At 53.5% G+C, this 19,211-nt stretch overlaps 2 protein-coding genes across 6 annotated transcripts; both read right to left on the reverse strand.

The window, feature by feature from the left end:
- Window positions 1-60: 60 nt before the first annotated feature.
- P3H3 (prolyl 3-hydroxylase 3) lies at window positions 61-13,819 on the reverse strand. 4 transcript variants are annotated; one of them, XM_073222214.1, is made up of 15 exons: window positions 13,043-13,816; window positions 11,973-12,125; window positions 11,429-11,627; window positions 11,219-11,350; window positions 10,617-10,753; window positions 10,145-10,234; window positions 8,995-9,047; window positions 8,795-8,862; window positions 8,555-8,679; window positions 2,654-2,755; window positions 2,171-2,321; window positions 1,842-1,959; window positions 1,689-1,764; window positions 768-902; window positions 61-608 (listed from the first exon to the last, which is right to left on the reverse strand). In XM_073222214.1, exons 1-15 carry the CDS (start codon window positions 13,517-13,519, stop codon window positions 453-455), a joined length of 2,172 nt encoding a protein of 723 aa, XP_073078315.1. In that variant the 5' UTR covers window positions 13,520-13,816; the 3' UTR covers window positions 61-452. The 4 variants fall into 4 exon arrangements, 2 of the variants coding, with proteins under 2 accessions (XP_073078315.1, XP_036860442.1); XM_037004547.2 differs by having other exon boundaries at window positions 768-908; window positions 13,043-13,815; XR_005057607.2 differs by lacking the exon at window positions 1,689-1,764 and having other exon boundaries at window positions 436-608; window positions 13,043-13,819.
- A 511-nt stretch (window positions 13,820-14,330) lies between these two features.
- Window positions 14,331-17,924, reverse strand: GPR162 (G protein-coupled receptor 162). Of its 2 annotated transcripts, none has more exons than XM_037004549.2 (4): window positions 17,064-17,924; window positions 16,154-16,343; window positions 15,393-15,550; window positions 14,331-15,039 (listed from the first exon to the last, which is right to left on the reverse strand). In XM_037004549.2, the coding sequence occupies exons 1-4, from the start codon at window positions 17,922-17,924 to the stop codon at window positions 14,656-14,658; spliced, it is 1,593 nt and encodes a 530-aa protein (XP_036860444.2). In that variant the 3' UTR covers window positions 14,331-14,655. The 2 variants fall into 2 exon arrangements, with proteins under 2 accessions (XP_036860444.2, XP_036860443.2); XM_037004548.2 differs by having other exon boundaries at window positions 14,331-15,103.
- Between the last annotated feature and the right edge of the window lie 1,287 nt (window positions 17,925-19,211).

A 19,211-nucleotide genomic window follows, 5' to 3' on the forward strand; every position in this document is an offset into this window, starting at 1 on the left:
CTCCTCCCAGGCCAGCCATGGCCACGCCCACCTCCAAGCAGCCACACAAACAGCCCGCAATACACTTGACTGGGCCCTTTCTGAGGGACCTTCAAGTTCTTTATTACAGGCTGGGAAGAGGGCAGTGGGGTTCTCCTCCCCTTGGCCCCCCTCATCTGAAGCAGCCAGGCCCTACCCCACCATTTCTTTCCAGGGAGGCACGGTGTCCTCTCTCTGTCCAAGGGCTGGAGGCCCATCAGCTGGGAGCAGGCCTGGGGAGCACTAGGCCAGTCTGTGCAGTGACCTCTGAGTCCAGGGCTGGCTGGCCCTTACAATTCCCAAGGTGGTGGGGGTGCAGGGATGGAAAGGTCACTGCTCTGCCCCTGTCACCTGGGGGCTTCCCATGGGTCCTGGCATCAAAGAGGCTCTTCACAGGTCAAGTGGCCACATCCCCAAGGGGCTGGCTCAGCACCTCACAGCTCTTCTCGGACCCGAGGTGGCTTCGCAGCCTTGTCCTGGACCCGCTGAAGCCTGCGGCTGGGAGGTTCTGGGGAAGGGTCTCTGCTGGGCATTTCCTCCTCTTTTTCTTCCTCTGGCTCCTGCAGCAGCTCTTTGGCTTCTGTCCACTCCTGGTTATGGGAAGGAGAGTCTGGCCCAATGCTCTGCACCCACCCTGTCCCAAGGACACCCCCTGGGTCATATCAGCCCCTGCCTCTCACCGGTCAGCCTGCCCACCCTTCACCCACCAGGACAGACTGCCCTTCCTACTTACTCCAGCTCCTCCTCACCTGCTCCCTGTGCTCAGGTGCCCACGTGTGCCACAGGGCCAGGGTGCAGCGCCGTCCCCGTGTCACAGCCCACACGCCGTGGGGATTCTCCACCCCAGAGCTGAAGGCCACGAGGCGTCCGCAGCGAGGACGGACCTGAGCCTGGGGGGTAAGGGCAGGTTCAGCCCCAGGGATGGGTCCCCTTGGAGACCTAGGCCCTAGCTCCCTAGAGCAGGACGGGGCACACACAGAGAAGTCGGCTGTCTTGCCCAGCACTTCTACTCCTTCATTCAGGGACTGTCTGGGGCAAATGGGATATGGGGGTCAACATGGCCAGCACAAGTGCCAGACTGGAGCTAGAGGAGTTGGAGCCAGAGAGAGAAGGGGCAGCCATCCCCTGGTGCTCTGACTTTTCCTGCTGGACCCTTTGAACCCAGGGTGTGAAGAAGTCTGAGGGTACGAGTGAAGTAAAGACTCTGGGTACTGAGGATAAGGCTCTTGGGGACATTTTTTCACCCCGGGAGGACTTGGATTATAGGTAGCTGGTGGTGGTAAGTGGAGAAGGTCATTGGGTAAGACAGAGCAGTAGGCAAGGAAAAACCCCTGCCCCTCTCCTTCCACCCAGTTCTAGCCCCCAGCATCTACCTGGAATAGGGACCCAATGTCTTATGCTTCACCCACCCTCCTTTAGGAGGTAAGGCAGATACTGAAGGCAGGACCGGGTGGGGGGGCACTCTGAGATGCCCCAGGGAGGCATGGTCAGCCTCTGCTAGGAGAACCCCTGAACACAGACAAGTGGTGGGGAGGGCTGGGGGCCAGGAAAGGAAAGGGTTAAGGTGGGCCCAGCCATTTCCCTGCATTTGCCTCTGGGAACCTTCTGCTTTGAATCTGGAGCCCACAGCTGGGCTCCCTGTCACACCCCTACAACCTGGCCCCACTTACCGTGACAGTGAGGGCATTGGGCTCTGTGAAGAACAGGTCCCCGCCCTGGAAGTCATCGTTGAGGTAGAGAAGTCCACTGAGGAGGGAGGTAGACAGGGGGCAGTGAGACCCCTGCCCAGGCCCGCCTGCCTGACACTGAGAGGGGTCACCCACCTGTAGTCTCGATAGGTGTAGGCGGGGGGCTCCCGCCAGCACTCTCCGGTGTCAGGGTCCAGGACGCAGTTGTCTACATGCACCGGGTGACTCAGGTCCATGCGCTGCCCTTGCTCTCCTAAGAAGCAAAGGGACTTGGTGAATGCCTTTGCACTCCTGTGCCCATCTACCACCCACATCCGCCCTGTAGCTGGGGGCCCACAGATGGGCAGGGAGTCAGAGTCTTTCTGGAGTGAAGACTGAAACCCACACAGTTTGGGCACTGAAGTGTACAGTACCCATCAGGGGCTTGAAGTCGGGGAGAAGCAGCTGGGTTCCCTGGTGGTTACCTTCTATGGCACTTCGGCATACCAAGTGGGTGAAGGAAAGATGAAGGGGCCGATCCGGGGAGAAGTAGGCCTGCGTCAAGGCCCGCACGCGCTCGCTCACCACCAGAAGCAGCTTAGCACTCTGCCGGCTCACAGCCCCAGCCTGGGCCAGCTACAGGCCGCAAAAACGGGGACGGGACAGGAAGGAGCATTGGAAGGATGGCCCAGCCGCGGCCCGGCTCTGCTTCCACTGCTGTCGACTGTGGGTTCGGAGTCTCAGCAGCCAGCTCTGCCCATCGGCCCCACGGCTCCTTCCACTCCATGACTGCAGCCCAGCCCCTAGGTCTCAGGGCACCCCCTCCTCATCCCTGGCAGGGCACTCAGGCACCCTTAGTCCTGGGAGAGCCCCTCCTCAGGAGAGGCTCAGGAGCTGGTGCCCAGTCTCCTGCACACTCTCTTCTCCACATCTGGGCATCAAACCAGGGCATGGGTGCCTCCTCTCACCTGTGCAGCCTTAAGTACCGTGAGCCCCTCGAAGTGCTCATGGGGGGTGTGAGGGGAGCGGCGGCCACGGTAGCCAGACCTGGCTCCAGCTTCAGCTGCGTCCTGAATAGGGAGGGGTTGACTGTGGGGTCACTCTCCTTGGCCTGAGCTATCACCCACCTCACTTCCCAAGGGGCTACAAGACCTTCCCCCTGCCCCTCCCACTTCCCGAGAGAAGCTATTAACTCCCAGCCTTCTCCAGAGGCCTCTTTTCCTGAGTGGCTGCCCTTTCCCAGAGAATGGCCAGATTCATGTCTGTATAGTCACTGGTAAAGATCTGGGATCTTACTCACAGAGGGGACTGTGCACAGATCGCTGAGAGCTTCCCAGGGTGGGGAAGGGGCCTCTGACAGTTGGGGAAGGGGCGCAGGCAAGTCCCCATGGCTCATTGCTGATGAGCCAAGAATAGGGGAGTCTCTCTGGAATCAAGTCCAATAGTCAGGCCAGGTTCAGGCTGACTCAAGAAGGGGAGACGGCACCAACCCCCAGCCCCAGGATACAGCCCCTTTGACCTCTCCCCACTTGACATGGTCTTGTAGTACCTGAGATGCTTTGATGCTGGGTCCCAATTAACTGACCACCTACATGACTCTCATCACCTGGGAATCTCCTAGTATTTGGACATTCCTTACCTGATACCTATTCTTTTGCCTGCTTTTTGAAACTCGAAGTACCACTACCTAGTTACCCCATAGAGAAGCCTCATCTCTGACAGGCTCCCTAGTCATCCAACCCATCTAACCTTCTATTCTTGTATTCAATCATTCAGTGAATTTGTACTGAGCACCTACTATGTGCCAGGCACTGTTCTAAGGTACTGGGGACACAACTGTCACAAAAAGGTCATGGGGTCTATATTTTGAGATAATAAACTAGCCAACTAGCCAGATCAATTCAAATGGTGATAAGTGTTACAGATAAAATTAAAACAGGGCTAACAATGAACTAATAGAAAGACAAATCAGGAAAACAATTCCATTCACAATAGCATCAAAAAGAATAAAATACCTAGGAATAAACCTAACCAAGGAAGTGAAAGACCTATACCCTGAAAACTACAAGACACTCTTAAGAGAAATTAAAGAGGACACTAACAAATGGAAACTCATCCCATGCTCCTGGCTAGGAAGAATTAATATCGTCAAAATGGCCATCCTGCCCAAAGCAATATACAGATTTGATGCAATCCCTATCAAATTACCAACAGCATTCTTCAATAAACTGGAACAAATAGTTCAAAAATTCATATGGAACCACCAAAGACCCCGAATAGCCAAAGCAATCCTGAGAAGGAAGAATAAAGTGGGGGAGATCTCGCTCCCCAACTTCAAGCTCTACTACAAAGCCACAGTAATCAAGACAATTTGGTACTGGCACAAGAACAGAGCCACAGACCAGTGGAACAGAATAGAGACTCCAGATATTAACCCAAACATATGGCCAATTAATATACGATAAAGGAGCCATGGACATACAATGGGGAAATGATAGTCTCTTCAACAGATGGTGCTGGCAAAACTGGACAGCTACATGTAAGAGAATGCAACTGGACCACTGTCTAACCCCATACACAAAAGTAAATTCAAAATGGATCAAAGACCTGAATGTAAGTCATGAAACCATAAAACTCTTAGAAAAAAACATAGGCAAAAATCTCATGGACATAAACATGAGTGACTTCTTCATGAACATATCTCCCCAGGCAAGGGAAACAAAAGAAGAAACGAACAAGTGGGACTATATCAAGCTAAAAAGCTTCTGTATAGCAAAGGACACCATCAATAGAACAAAAAGGTATCCTACAGTATGGGAGAATATATTCATAAATGACAGATCTGATAAAGGGTTGACATCCAAAATACATAAAGAGCTCACACACCTCAACAAACAAAAAGCAAATAATCCAATTAAAAAATGGGCAGAGGAGCTGAATAGACAGTTCTCTAAAGAAGAAATTCAGATGGCCAACAGACACATGAAAAGATGCTCCACATCAGAGAAATGCAAATTAAAACCACAATGAGATATCACCTCACACCAGTAAGGATCGCCATCATCAAAAAGACAGACAACAACAAATGTTGGCAAGGTTGTGGAGAAAGGGGAACCCTCCTACACTGCTGGTGGGAATGTAAATTAGTTCAACCATTGTGGAAAGCAGTATGGAGGTTCATCAAAATGCTCAGAACAGACCTACCATTTGACCCAGGAATTCCACTCCTAGGAATTTACCCTAAGAATGCAGCAGCCCAGTTTGAAAAAGACAGATGCACCCCTATGTTTATCACTGCACTATTTACAATAGCCAAAATACGGAAGCAACCTAAGTGTCAATCAGTAGATGAATGGATAAAGAAGATGTGAGACATATACACAATGGAATATTACTTAGCCATAAGAAAAAAACAGATCCTACCATTCGCAACAACATGGATGGAGCTAGAGGGTATTATGCTCAGTGAAATAAACCAGGCGGAGAAAGACAAGTACCAAATGATGTCACTCATATGTGGAGTATAAGAACAAAGAAAAACTTCATTCAAGTAAATTTTTAGATTTTTAACAAAGCTCTTAGGATTTACACATTTATATTTAAACCTTGATACATAGAAAATTGATTGAATGTTCATAAGTTAAATTGGTAAGTTAGGGGCAACTATTCCTAAAATCTCATTGAAATTTATATGCCACCTGTCTTTCATAAATGCTGAAAATTGTTGACTAAGATGAAAATCAACTATTCATGTTTTGAAGGTAGTTATTAATACTGTTATTTTTTACAGTTTTGGGCACAGTATATTAAAACATAACTTGTATTGTTCCAATGTGTAACGTGGAGGGCCAGGTCATAAATAATGACATTATAATGGGCTTTTGCACAGTTATATTTTTCCTTTGGAATGTGAAGGTCTGAATAAGGGTTTTGATTTTGAATGTTTCAATGTTTTTGAGAAGCCTTGCTTACATTTTATGGTGTAGTCATTGGAAATGGAAAAATGGCATTATATATATATTATATATATAAATATATATTATACATAACTACTCTCCTTTATTTCAGTTACCATCCCCATAGAATTTGACAAGAATTGCTATGACTGAAAGGTTTTTGAGTCCTAATTAAAACTTTATTTATGACAGTATTCATAATTAGCCTGAAATACATTCTGTAGGTAATCTGAGTTTCTGGAATGTTTTCTTACTTAGACTTTTTGGATGTGCAGCTGCTTACATGTCTGAAGTTACTTGAAAGCATCACTTTTAAGAAAGCTGTACCATCCCAAGTTCTCTGTAGCTCCTCTTGAACATTTTTTGCCATAATTATTAAAGGGTAGTTGAATAAATAGCATCACCATTCTTTGCTGTGGCACAGGTTATAAACTTAAGTGGAGTTTACCGGCAGCATCAAATGTTTCAGCTTTAAAAAATAAAAGTAGGGTACAAGTTACATGTTTAGTTCTAGAAAATTTGTGCAATATGTTCATAACGATGGCTGTGGTTGCCACAAAGTGCCTTGTTTACCTTCAAATACTGTTAATGTGTCATGCATGCAGATGGAAGGGGTGGAACTGTGCACTAAAGTGGGGGCTTTTAACTACAGTGTTTGGCAGAGTTGCCTTCTACCCTGCCAGTTCAAAAGTTCAATTTGTTTTCATATAGAATATATATACTAAAAAATTTCAGTCTGTTAAACAGCCTTACTCTGATTCAGCCTCTTCAGATACTCTTGTGCTGTGCAGCAGTGGCTCTGTGTGTAAATGCTATGCACTGAGGATACACAAAACAAAATATGATGTGTACAGGATAATGCCTCATACCAATCAGATGTCCATTTGTTATTGTGTTTGTTAACAACCCTTTCTCTCTTAGTGTTATAAACTCCACTTAAAACTGATTAAAGTCTCATTCTTGTCAAAAAAAAAAAAAGAACAAAGAAAAACTGAAGGAACAAAACAGTAGCAGAATCACAGAACCCAAGAATGGACTAATAGTTACCAAAGGGCAAGGGACTGGGGAGGATGGGTGGGAAGGGGGGGACAAGGGCGGGGAAAAAGAAAGGGGGCATTACGATTAGCATGTATAGTGTGTGTGTGGGGCACAGGGAACACTGTGCAACACAGAGAAGACAAGTAGTGATTTTACAGCATCTTACTATGCTGATGGACAGTGACTGTGAAGGGGTATGTGGCGGGGACTTGGTGAAGGGGGGAGCCTAGTAAACATAATGTTCTTTATGTAATTGTAGATTAATGATACCAAAAAAAAAAATTCAAACAGGGCTACAACCTTGAATGTGCCTAGGCAGTGGTCAGGAGACAGCTAATTAATGAGATGACATCTAAATTGAAACCAAATGACATGAAGGAGCCATTTGAATGTCGGAGAGGAAAATGTTCCAGGCAGCAGAAACAGCAAGTGCAAAGGGCCTGAGGCTGGAATGAGTTTAGTCTGATCAAGGAATAGAAAGAAGGTCCAATACTTGGGTGTTATCCTTGAATCCATTCTATCATCTTCCACTTAAATATAGTCCTTATCTTTTCTACTTTTGATTTCTAAATATTTGTCATCTGCCCCCCTGTGTTCCCTTGAAATGAGGCCCTAACCTAAGGTGGTGGCACTCCCACATCACCCCAGAAGTGCCCCACTTCCTGTACTCTCCCAGTGCATTCTCCACACAGCCAGTAGACAGATGTACCAGCTCTACAGATGGTAACTCCAGACCCTGCACTTGGAGGTTCTACATGAAAGTGAGTCAGCGCCTTCTTAAATCCTTCAGTATGCTGTCCACCACCTACAGATGAGGTCCAAACTACCTGGTAGGGTACAGAAGGCCCTTCACCATCAACCCTGTGCCTATACTTTGGGATTCTCTCCCCTGTACCTCCTCTGGGTAACATATAGCCTGAAGATAATAACGACCGCACTTTCTATATTCTTCCAAAGCTCTACCATGTGCTAACTCACAACCCTAGGACAAAACCACTGTATTTAGCCCCATTTTACCCACAGGGAGATGAGACTCAGAGATGTTAAAATACATTGCCCAAAGTCACAAAGGGAACCATTGTTGGGGCTGGCCTGTGCTCTCCGAACCCCTAGGCTTTACTACACATCCCAGAATACCCTTGGTCCTCTCCTTTGCAGCCTGACTCTGCTCCTCTAAGCTGCCTGGTCAGCTCAGCCTTAAGATGGAGCTCGAATGCCACCTACTCCGGTAAGTCTTCTGTGACTTTGCTTTTTGGCACTTCTAATTGGATGATCATATACTTCTTTTATCAAACTCAACCACCCACTCTAATTACGTGTCTGTGCATCTGATTCCTTCTCTATACAGTATATTCCTTCTCTATATGAATGCACAGTCTGTGTTCATCTACCTCTCCCAGGAACCTAGTCAGTTCAAGTACACAGCAGGTACTTGATGAGTGTATACTGAAGACTCACTACCATAGAATGATTGAAGCTTCATAAAACAGCAGGCTCAACCTGGTGAACACGGGTCATTCAGCCCAAGCCAGGAGGGGGTATAATGCATGGGAAAAGAAGCCTGTGTCCCCTGAGCCAATCACTAAACTCTCGTCTAACCAAGCAGTCCACCCCTGCATACTCACCCCTTTTTATGCCTTTATGTTTTGTGTTCTGTTCTTCCTATCAATCTCTAGCAAAATTCCCTCATAAAGACAACGTCAGCTACATTGGCAGGAAAAGGGCCTTGTCCATGGCAGTGAGGCAATGGCAAGCACAGTCCCTGCGGGAGAATCTGAGTGGGCAGAGCAGGGGGCAGACCAAGAGCAAGCGGGCAGACAGCTATACCTGAGGGTCCCTGACTAGCCAGTTGCACCGAGTAACAGGACTTCCTACCCTGGCCAGCTGCAGCAGCGCGCCACACTCAGCTGGGGAGAGCAGCCCATCCAACACAGCGCGCTCCGACCCGTTCAGCTGTCTTGCATCCTGGGTTAGGGTCACTCCCTCCAGTAGGAGGACATCTGCAGGGGAGGGACAGGGCAGGAGGGGTCGAGGCTCGCCTGAGGGCAGGTTCTGAAGCAGCTGGCAGTCTCCAAACCCTCCAGGCTTCTGCCTCTTGCTCTCCCAGGAACTTACCCTTCCAGTGACTTAAGGGCTTTGGCTGTGGAGGCTCGTGATCCCAAGGCCTCTTCTCTTGATCCTCTCTCAGGGGGGAGAGACATGCTCAGTGGAGGCACAGGCTAGTCCAAACCCATTTCCCCCATACCCAGCCTTCCAGGACCCTTTCCCCGCTGCCAGCTCAGGCCTGGCCCCTCCCATCACAGGGCACCGCCTACCTGAGCTTTTCTCTAAGTGCCTCAGGGATGAAAGCTGCTGGGGTCCAGGGGTCCTGGGACAGTCAGGAAAAGCACCATCACCCACCCAGTCCAGCCCCAGTCTAATCGCTGCCGTTAGTCTCTGAACAGCAACATTAGTAGAGGGGAAGGTAGAAGTGTGAAGAGCCCTGGACTCATTGTAGGGAGCCCTGGGTACTAGGCCAAACCCTGTAATAATAATAATAATAAAAACAATAACACAACAACGACCTACAACAACTATTTGCCAGGTGCTATTCTAAGAGCTTTATACATGGAATTGGGATTTATCATTTCACATTCACAATAATCTTATGAAACAGATAGTATTACTGTGCCCATTCTATAATTAAGGACTCATAAGGACTCAGACTAGAGAGGCAAACTAATGTGCCTGAGACCAAACAGCTAGTCAATGATAGAGTTGGGATTCAAGCTAGCTTTAGAGTCCATGCTTTGAAGCAGCAGTTCTCAAGCAAGGAGATTATTTTGCCTGCCAGGAGAAATCAGGCAACTTCTAGAAACATTTTTGATTGCCATGATGCAGAGAGTGCTATGACATCTACTGGGTAGAGGTCAGGGAACTACTAACCATCCTACAGGCCTAAGACATCCTCCTTCTTCTCCCCAGCAAAGAATTATCCGGTCAGAAACGTCAATGGTGCCAAGAAGGCTGAGCAATCCTGCTTTATGTTACAGTCCTAGCTACGAATAACTTCTGCCCTCTTGTTTCCTCTCATAACTACAACAAAAAGTAATAAAAGCAGAGGCACAGAGCCTTCTCTACTTCACAGCAAATGACACAGCTTCACTAGCTCTGTAAGAGAGGTGTGGCTGTTCCCATTTCACGTATGAGGAAACTAAGACTGGGCAAGTGAAGGTCCAGAACTTGTCTGTGGCAGAGGAGAGACCGACACTTTGGCTTGCGTGACCCCAAAGCCACCCTGCCCTACGGGCACCTGGCTCTGTCCCTGAGACACTGGGGTGGTTAGCTCCTCTCCAAGCTGCTCAGGGTTGCGGAAAAATGGGAAACCTGTTGCAGACTGGAGTGCCACATAAATGCAGGGCATTGCTGTCTTCCCCTCCTGGGGGAGTGCTGAGGGGCGAGGTGGAGAGAATGGGCATCACTCACTGGATCCTTGAAGCTGGCCCCCAGGTGCTCCATGGCGTAGTAGAGCTGTCTCTTCTCTCCCAGGGACCGAAGGATGAAGCGCTGGATGTCCTGAGGTGGGTAGACAGCAGGGAGAAGAGGTGAGCCAGAAAGAGTTAAGTGGGTCAGGGAAGTTAAGGCTGGAGGAGAGCAGGGCAGCCCCGGGTTCTAGGGGATAGGCTGCGTGCTCCTTAACGGGCCGTGCATGCACATACGGTAGGGCACGCAGGAGCACAGGGAAGGGAAGAGGGGCAGGTTGGCACTTGGCTCAGAACTAGAGTCCGAAGTGGGGAGCAGGGAGGGCAGACAAGTCAGATGCTGGACTTGGCTGCCTTTGGTGACCAGAGTGCTAGCACCAGCATGGGGGGTGGGGGCCAAGTTCAAATACACTTCGCAGGGATATCTGTTTGCTTCAGGGCTACCTCAGGGTAAGTGAGTCAGGCGGGAGGGTTACCTCTCTTGGCCCAAGGCCAGAACTTGGCTCTCCCAGCTGGACCTGGTACTCATTCAGAGCCTTCTTGGCAGCCTCATCCTCCGGGTAGAAGAGCAGGACACTCAGGACGTTTTCCACAGCCTGGGACAGATTCCCCACTGGAGACAGAGCAATAGGGTGGGTGGGGCAAAGACCAAGAATGGCAAGGATCTTGGGCGGAGGCAGAGGCAGAGGGAGACAGGGACAAAGGCAGAGCTGGAGAACGTGGAAGGCCAACCAACTCAAAAGCCCCCACCCCACCTGGCAGCTGTGCTCATCCACTGCTTTCTAAGCTTACTCAGACCTACCTGAGCTGGATGGGCAGAGTTCAAAGGGAAGTAAGAGGACAGAAGAAAGGAACGTGAGAAGCAGCAAGGGCAGAGAGAGCCTTGTGCGTGTTCCACAATGGCGCCAAAGGAGAGCAAATTAGAGTCGTCCTGATGGTCCCTACGGAGCTCTGACCAACTATAGATCCAGAGACATTGTGGAGGGATGGAGAGAGAGGGCTCAGGATACCACCAGGGACAAACTTTCATTTCCCTTTCCAACCTGTCACCCCCAGCGCTCAACCTTTCCCAACTGACCCTGAGCGTGGGCCTCATACAGCCGTCTCAGCTGGCCAGGAAGAAAGTCGGGGACAGGGAAGCTGCGACCAGGACGTGTAGCCGTGTCCCCAACACAGCGCTGCCGGCACTGCAAGACCCGAATCCAGTGCCCTTTGGAGAACACACTTGAGTCATTCAGCTTGTGGTGCTCCTCCAGGCCTCATGAATCCCAGGCTCCCAGCTCCGTACCTGCAATGGCCTCATAGAGGCCACCCTGGCTCCCTGGCCCCTCTTCTTCTCCCTCCCTCTGCTGCTCCTCAGGCCCCTCACAGCTAGCCCGGCAGCTCTCCATCTGGGCCAGGCTCTCCTGCAGGGCCTCCTCTAGCCTGGGCAGTGCCAGCCCTGCCTCCTGGCGTGCCAGGAGCTCCAGGCCAGTGTCATAGGCTGCCTGTTGGGGAGGGAGTGGTCAGTAGCCTGAGATCCAGGGGAAGAGGCTGCCAGACAAGACTGAGGGGTAGGAAGAAGAGGAGGGGTGTTGGTCACATTTGGGCCATGGACTCCAGGTCCCTGATTTCACTTGGGGAATACAAAAGTGGTCCTCAGAATCAGAATGTTGGGAGATGGGCCTTCAGTGATCTTCAGGGAAGAAAACTAAGTCCCGGAGAGGGAATCCCCATCCAGGGTCACTGAGGACAGTACCCAGATATTCTGTTGCCCAAGCTACATGGGGAGGCCTGTGTGTCCAGCCAGTCAAAGGCTGGGGGCAGGACAGAAGTCATGCTGGGGGTCTCACCCAGTGTGGGGGCGTCTCCAGGTCCCGGAAGCTCTGGGGCCGAACCCCAGGCATCCGTCTGTACTTAGCCATGTCTTCCCGCATCTGCAGGTGCGCGGGGTTTGCTACAAAGAAGGTGTGCGCTGCAGATGCTGCCAGGTCCAGCTTCTTCAGCTGAGAAGCAGGAAGGAGGAGGGCATCACTGCCTGCGACAGGGGATGTTCAAGCTCTGCCCCCTCTCTGCCCCACCCCCACACCTGGGACTGTCCGAGAGCCTTCTGGAAGACTTGTCAGTCAGAACTGCCCACCTCCCAACCTCCAGATCCCGAAGAAACCAGTATGTTGGGACTTCCAGAAGTCTGGTAGCCAAAGAAATTGGTTCTGAAGAGTTTGGGGTGGCTGACATATGGGCAGAGTCCTCAGGGGCTCAGTTTTGGAGATGAGGTGGAAGTGATAGCTAAGTGAGGTGGGGAAGTGGGGAGACCTGAGCGACCAGCAAAACCCGCAGGTCTCTAGGACCCTGAGCGGGGTGTGTGTGACCAGCACCTCCACAAACCCCAGCCACGTAGGCAGTAGCTACCGAACTAGAGGCTGCCCGGAGCCCGCGGTCCTCGACACCCCTGGGCACCGCCCTCAGCCTTGCCCTTCCTCTAATCTTCCCGAAGCGCCCTCGGGCCCCCTCCTCTGACCTAACTGCACTCGCCCCGCTCCCAAGACTTCCTGCCCAGCGGCGGGTTTGGCCCGCAGCCCCTACGCTTCATCCTAGGGATAGGCGGTGCCGTCCGTAGGACTCAGTAAGACCTACTAAAACTTCAGGCCCCTTCCCTCCATCTCCGCCTTGTGACACCCACCCCCTTCCAACTTGGCTCCCACAATCCCCCTTAGGCTGTCCCTCTGCAACCTCATGGGTACTTGACGTGGTTTCGATGGGACCTACTCAAACGGAGAGGTCGTTGCCCCCCACCCCGCCACCCCAGCCGCACTCCGGGTCCTGGGCGCTGGCATTCCGCCCTCTCCTGGCGAGCGCAGAGTAGGACAGCAACGCGGGCCGGGTAGGTAGCACCCACGAAGCGGCCGGGCTGCTCTCGCACCTGGTAGTAGGCCCTTTGCAGGTAGTTGTAGGGCTCCCGGCGGCGGAAGGTGTCCCGGAGAGCGCTCCCTACGCGCAGCCGCGCCGCGCCCCCGGGACCCAGCCTCCGCGCGGTGCACTGGGTCAGGCACTCGGCGCGGCGGAGCGCGGCGCGGAGGAGCAGCCGCTCCCAGGCCCCCTGCACCCCTCCGGGCCCGGAGTCAGGCGCCAGGGCGTCCAGGAGCGCGGCCCCCAGTTCGGCCGCACAGTGCTCCCCGCAGTCCAGCCGCGCGCGGCCCAGCGCCGCCTGGCTCCGCAGCGCCTCTCGCAGCAGCGCCACGGCCGGCGCCCAAGCCCCGGCCGCGTAGGCGCGCAGCCCGTCGGCGTAGAGCAAGTCGGGGGCCTGGGGGGGCGCCCCCGGGGACAGCGAGGCCAGGCCGGAGGGCTCGGGGGATCCCGGGCGCGGAAGCAGTAGCAGCAGTCGCAGAAGCCCGAGCATGGTGCCTGAGCCGCCGGCCGGCTGCCGACGGGAATGCGGGAGCGGGAGAAGGGGGAAGCCGGGGGGAGGGGAAAGGAAGGAGAGATGGGGGGAGGGAGGAGAAGGACAGGAGTGAGCGCGGCCGAGCCGGTCAAAGACCCAACCCTGGCAGAGGCCAACGGCAGCAAGAGGTGGGAGGATGCCTGGCGGAGGGTGGGGAAAGCGCTCTTTGAGACAGGCTGGCTACTGAGGGACAAGAAGCAGGCCGTGGAGAGAGGAGGGTGGAGGGCCGCAGCTGGTGGGGGCCTGGAGCTTTGGACGACAGTGTGAGGAGCCTCTAAGGACCCTTGACCAACCCCCCCGAGGCCGACGGGGTGGGAGGGACTACTGCGGCTGTGTTCCCCTCCCCTCTCGGGCCCAGAAAAGGAGTGTGGGTGCCTCCCTGCACACACTCCCCCACCACTCACACACTTTTGGAAAACAGGAGATAAACTCCAGGCCTGTGACACCAAGTCAGGCCCAAATCCTTTCATGCCCGGAAAGTGGGCCTCTAGATGGACCTGAGGGGAGGAGGAGAGCTGGGGCATGTGAGATGGTCACACTCTAAAACCACTCCACACACCTGAACAAAGCTCATTGGCACAGCAAACCAGCAAACTCAGGTGTCTCCAGGGCCCTGCCCCTCATGTTCTTAGAAGCCTGTCTGTATATGTCTGCACGTCTGAATCTGAGTGCCTTTCTCTGTATTTCTACGCCTCTGTTCTCTGCCCCTGCTCTACTTTGTCCTCTATGGGCCACACCCTTTGCCACCATAGTACACTGGATACAGAGGTTTCAGTGGTAACATTTCAGATTTTAATACATTTTGATAGGGATGATGGAAGGTGGGTAGGGCATCTGGTCACTTGGATGGGAGACAGCAGGGGCTGCAGGGCCCCAGATCCAGTGCCCATCTCCCTGGAGTCTGGAGGCAGCGCCCTCGGCCCAGGGCCAGAGCAAGGTGCTACCCACCCAGGCCCCCTTGTCTGTCTGAGTCCACAGGCCTGATTAGGCTCACAGGGTCATCTGGGGGAAGATGGGGTTACCTGGGCCCCAGGATCCTCCCCAAGCTCTTGTAGTCCCTTCACCTCCAGTCAGGGAGCAGCGTCTCCCTGCACTTAGCCCCAGAGAAAGTCCAATGACTCTGCTGTCAGGGGACCCAAGGGAGAGTCGGCGGGGTGAGGGGCCCAGCGGCCTGGGCCGGCGAGGAGAGGGCCCTGGTGAGGCAGTCGGAGAAGGCAGAGGTGTCTCATCAATGAACGTGGTGATCTCCTCCCGGAAGAAGCCAGGACCCCTTGGGGGTCCTCCAGCTGACCCCAGAATCCCACCTTCAAGGAATTGGCGAAGGCTGGCCAGCCCCCCACCTTCAGCTTCCTCCTCGTCCTCCTCATCCTCCAACCTTTGTCTTCGTCCCAGGTACTCAGGAGGGCCTCCCAGGGCCCGGCTCTGGGCCGGGAGGACCCGGATGTCATCAGAAGATGACCACTTGTGCAGGAAGGAGCCTGGTGTCCGAGGAGTAGAGAAGATGTTGGTATCATCATGGGACAGACGACGGGACAGAGGGACCTGGGGAGAGGAGCAAGTAGACCCAGAGGTGCTGCAGGGACAAAGGGGGTAGAGGCAGGAACCAAAGTGGGGACTAAGCAAGATGATTCCATCCCCTTAAACTTCCGCAGAACAGCCTCTGATGGGCAAACTTGGTTTTGAGAGGTCTGAAGAGGAGCCTCTCTTGCTACACCTTTCTTTCACCTCCCCTTTGGGTGCCCTGCAGGCCAGGGCTAGGGAATGGGGGTCCAGATGGATCACAGACTGGAGAAAATGGTGAGGGGATACCCAGAATAGGAGGTTCCCATACCTGTAAGTAGTGGACCCTCTCAAGAGGGGGAAAGAGCATGTGCCTTCCAGGTAGCAGCTTCACCTGGGTGGGGTCCCTGGCCCCTGGTCCTGTGGCCCCATTAGCATCAAAGCGAACTTTGCACACTCGGCCATCTGCATAATCATCATAGCCTCCATCTAGGAGAGAAAAAGGGCAGAGTGGTTACAGGCAAGGAATACCTACTTCCCTTCCCAGCCCCCTTCAAAAGCTGCTGCCCCCTTTCTAAGCTCCCCAACAATCCTTCTGTTCTCACTGATTTGTAAGCTCCAAAAGGAAAGTGAGAGTGTCTAGGGCCTGCTGCATTCAATACTGACTCCCTAGTACTCATACATACATACAGACGTATTTATTGGAACAGTTACTCCCCCACCAAGAGTTGTCCCTATATCTGGGGATCTCTCAGGAAGCTTAGCCTCCTCTTAGTTCCACAGCCTTTCCTTATATTTAAGACTCAGCTGTTTCTCCAGTGCTCTGCCTGATAGAGCAGAGCTGGGCAGTGTGGGCTTCCAGAGGGGAACTGATTCCCAGTGGAGGGAGCCCCCGGTTCAGAAGGAAGCACTGAGTGCATCAGGGTGCCTGACAGGGAAAGGGGAGCCTGAGTCCACCAGGGGTGGTGCAGATTCTGTCCAGTAGGGGGCCCTCCAGGGAAGCCAGTCCCCACACAGAGAAGGGCTGGTAGAAAGCGGCAGGAAAGGGAGCCACACTGCCCAGGGAAGCAAAAGCCCAGTCCCTCCTCTAACCGTCATCGCCATCCTCCTCGGACATGATAGCCACGCACTGCTCCCACACGGTGCGCACATCAGCCCGGTAGCGCTCACAGGACCAGATGAAGGAGGGCAGCAGCAGTGTCTGAGCCATCGAACACCACAGCACAGCCAGCACCATCCATGGGGGAGCCGAGTCCGACTTAAGGGAGAAAAAGCTCACCACCTGGCAGGAGGATGGGGAATGGCGCCGGGTCAGGGGCCAGAGTCAGAGGGCCCACTTGAGCCCAGATCCGATAGCCTAGAGCAGCTGGTGGGCACGAAGTCAGGAACGGATGGCCAGGGTCCCACAGGATCATGTGGAGGCAAGGTTGGAGGTGGAGACAGATGAATAGAGGGGAAGTGATCGACTTGGAGGAAAGTCAGGGAAGGATACTGGAGACAAAGCCCTGGGGTCCGGAGGAAGAGGAGCAGAGGTGGTGCAGTAAACTTGAAGACAGAAATTCCAGGGTAGTGACCAGATGGGGATGCAGAAAGCTGGGGTGTTAGGGTGAGCTTTCCAGAGGGTTCCAGCCAGGAGTGATCACAGACCCTGTGGTATCCAAAGGGAATTAGGGAATGGGAGAGGGGAGCCCCACAGCTGGATGATAGGTCCAGGGGGCTGAATAATGGAGCCCCAGGAGAGATGATGGAGCTGGAGAGTGCGTAGTGTAGCTAAGGGTGGATGAGTGGGTTGAGTAGTGGGAATTGGAAAACATGATGGAGTTGGGGGTAATGGGAATAGGAGCTGGACAACAGAGATGAGGCTCACAGGTGGAGTGGGAATGGGTAGTGGAGAGGAAGGAGAAGGATGAAACTGCTGTAGGGCTGATACAGGTGGAGTTCATGTGACTGTGCTTGGGCCTGGGGACACTGGGGAGAGCAGCTGGCGGGACCCCAATCTCACCAAGATAGGCACCCCTGTGAGTGAGTCATAGAGAAAGACGATGGCGCTGACCAAGTTGGTGACCTGCAGGGACGTCTTGGCCGACTCGGAGCCGTCCAGTGAGGACCGCCGCTTCCCTCGGGCGTCCTCCACCACAATGGCTGGCACCTCAAAGGCTGGCCGAGTACCCAAGCCCCCTGGCCCACCCCCCTTGGCCCCACCCCCTGCTCTCCGGGCCTGCCGAGCCCTCCGGGGCCGGGCCCACAGCGTCTGGTAGAAGGTGATGGCCACACAAACTAGCCCCATGACAATGCCCCCGAGTAGCAAAAGGCTGAAGCAGACACCAAAGCCCAGGCCAATCTTGGAGACTATGAACTGGCAGCCACGGGCATAGTAACGCTCGCCATTGTTGTGCCAGCCAATGGAGGGCAGCGTGGAGAGGATGAAGCTGACCATCCAGATGCCCATGACAGCGTGCAGCGCCTGCTTCTTGGCGTTGCTGAGGCGGTAGTTGACAGGCCAGCGCACCATCCACATGCGATGGTAGGAGAGTGAGGCGACCGTGAAACAGGTGGCTAGAGCCAGTGTGTAGTAGGTGGACACAAAGACCTTGCAGATGCTCTCGTTCCAGTCATAGTCGGAGGAAGCCTGGCGCCGTAGCTGCACCACAGCGAAGGTGGTGAGGGGCACAGCCGCCATGAGTATGTGTGTGCCCGCCAGGAAGCACAGCAGCAACTCTAGTGGCTTGTGCTTCTGCTGCTTGGCCGAGATGCTGAGGATGATCCAGGCATTGGCCAGCAGTGCCAGGAGCCCACAGGCCAGCCAGGACAGCGCGTTTGAGCGCAGGGAGGCCTCCTCTGCCCCCACTGCACCCTGAGCCATGCTCTCCTAGGCCCCCCCACCCCCTTTGAGCTCCTGGGGGTGGGGGCTAGGTCTCACCCAGGAGCTCCACTCACACACACCTCCATGATGCCCACAATCCTTGCCCTGTAGTGAGGCAAACTGCCCCTAGGCCTATCCTACTGCTTAGCATTGCATGACTGACCCAGCTTTGGTCAGGTGTGGAGGGCAGTGGGGGGCACTGAGGGTCAGCAGAGGCCCTCAGCCTCCATACTATGGGGGCCCTGCCTGAAGTATCCCTGTGGTTGATGGGGAAGGCGATCTGACTGCTTTCCTCACTATGAGGCTGGCTGGGGAGCTCTGGTCCCCATGTTGGGACTTCCAGGTCTCTTCTTCCTCTGGCTCTTGACCAGTCAGGGAATCTTCCGGATGCACCAATAGGTGTGGGGGTGAGGCTCAGCCACCAGGACAAACTGCAAGGGAAAAATGAGCCATGGGAAGCAGAAGGCGAAAGGAGGGCCTAGGCTGTTCTCCAACTGGCTCCTTGTGCCCCCTTTCTCCTGAAACTACAGAAATGACTGATTACTAGGGATCATGGGGTCATTCAGAACAGTCTCTTGCCTTGAATCAGATGGCTACTCAAACAGCCCACACAAATAAGAGCCCTGCTTTCCACATCTCCAGGAAAGAAGAGATTATCCCTCTTCCTTTTTTAGCCCTCTTTCCTCCCTCTGGTGCTCCTGGTCTCCCCTGCTGAGTGCTATTCAGCCCTTATGTGGATCTCTCTTCAGAGTTACTGATGGCAGATGCATCAGTTTCTTCTTGAGGGTTTCTGGTTGACTGGGATATGGTATTGCAGCCCCTCCCCAACCTTCCAGGCTCCTGGGTCTGGTGGTCTTGGTGCTCAGCCGCATTGCCCCATGCATACATGGTCACCCTCCACCTCACCAGGGATCTGGGAAGATGGGGGAAAGGAGACTGGGACCAAGGTAGGGGGCGGGCTAGGGAACCCGAAGGCGGGGAAACCACTGACATCAGAAACATCCAGAAATGGAAAGATGGGAACTGGGGGGAAGGAGGAGAGTTTGATAAGAAGAGAAAGAAAGAGGGGGCAAAGTGGTAGTATCTGAAAATAGAAGAAGCCCAGAGACCCCTAGAGAGGAGGTTTCGGAGGGAGGAGGGGTTGCACGGAGAAAGCTGGGAATAGGGAAGCTGAGAAGAAGAGCCCAGTGTTCAATAAGGCGCTGATTCCCACTGGTAGCCCTCGATTCTTCCCTTATACTGAGCCTCAGTTTCCCTCTGATGGGAAGGAGGGTAGTCCTGAATTTC

Source organism: Manis javanica, chromosome 15 (genome assembly GCF_040802235.1).
Source record: "Manis javanica isolate MJ-LG chromosome 15, MJ_LKY, whole genome shotgun sequence".
Taxonomy (NCBI): domain Eukaryota; kingdom Metazoa; phylum Chordata; class Mammalia; order Pholidota; family Manidae; genus Manis; species Manis javanica.

Bases quoted from the DNA above. Each gene is read 5' to 3' on its own strand.
- P3H3 (XM_037004547.2), bottom strand. From the start codon at position 13,519: ATGCTCGGGCTTCTGCGACTGCTGCTACTGCTTCCGCGCCCGGGATCC. The intron at 2,756-8,554 runs GTAGGAAGTCCT...CTCCCTATTCAG, and splicing joins CGCTGCTGCAGCTGGCCAGG to GACGCAGCTGAAGCTGGAGC. The intron at 2,322-2,653 runs GTGAGAGGAGGC...TGCGGCCTGTAG, and splicing joins CGGTACTTAAGGCTGCACAG to CTGGCCCAGGCTGGGGCTGT.
- GPR162 (XM_037004548.2), bottom strand. From the start codon at position 17,924: ATGGCTCAGGGTGCAGTGGGGGCAGAGGAGGCCTCCCTGCGCTCAAAC. The intron at 16,344-17,063 runs GTGAGATTGGGG...TCCTCCTGCCAG, and splicing joins TCACAGGGGTGCCTATCTTG to GTGGTGAGCTTTTTCTCCCT. The intron at 15,104-15,392 runs GTATGGGAACCT...TCCTCTCCCCAG, and splicing joins AGAGGGTCCACTACTTACAG to GTCCCTCTGTCCCGTCGTCT.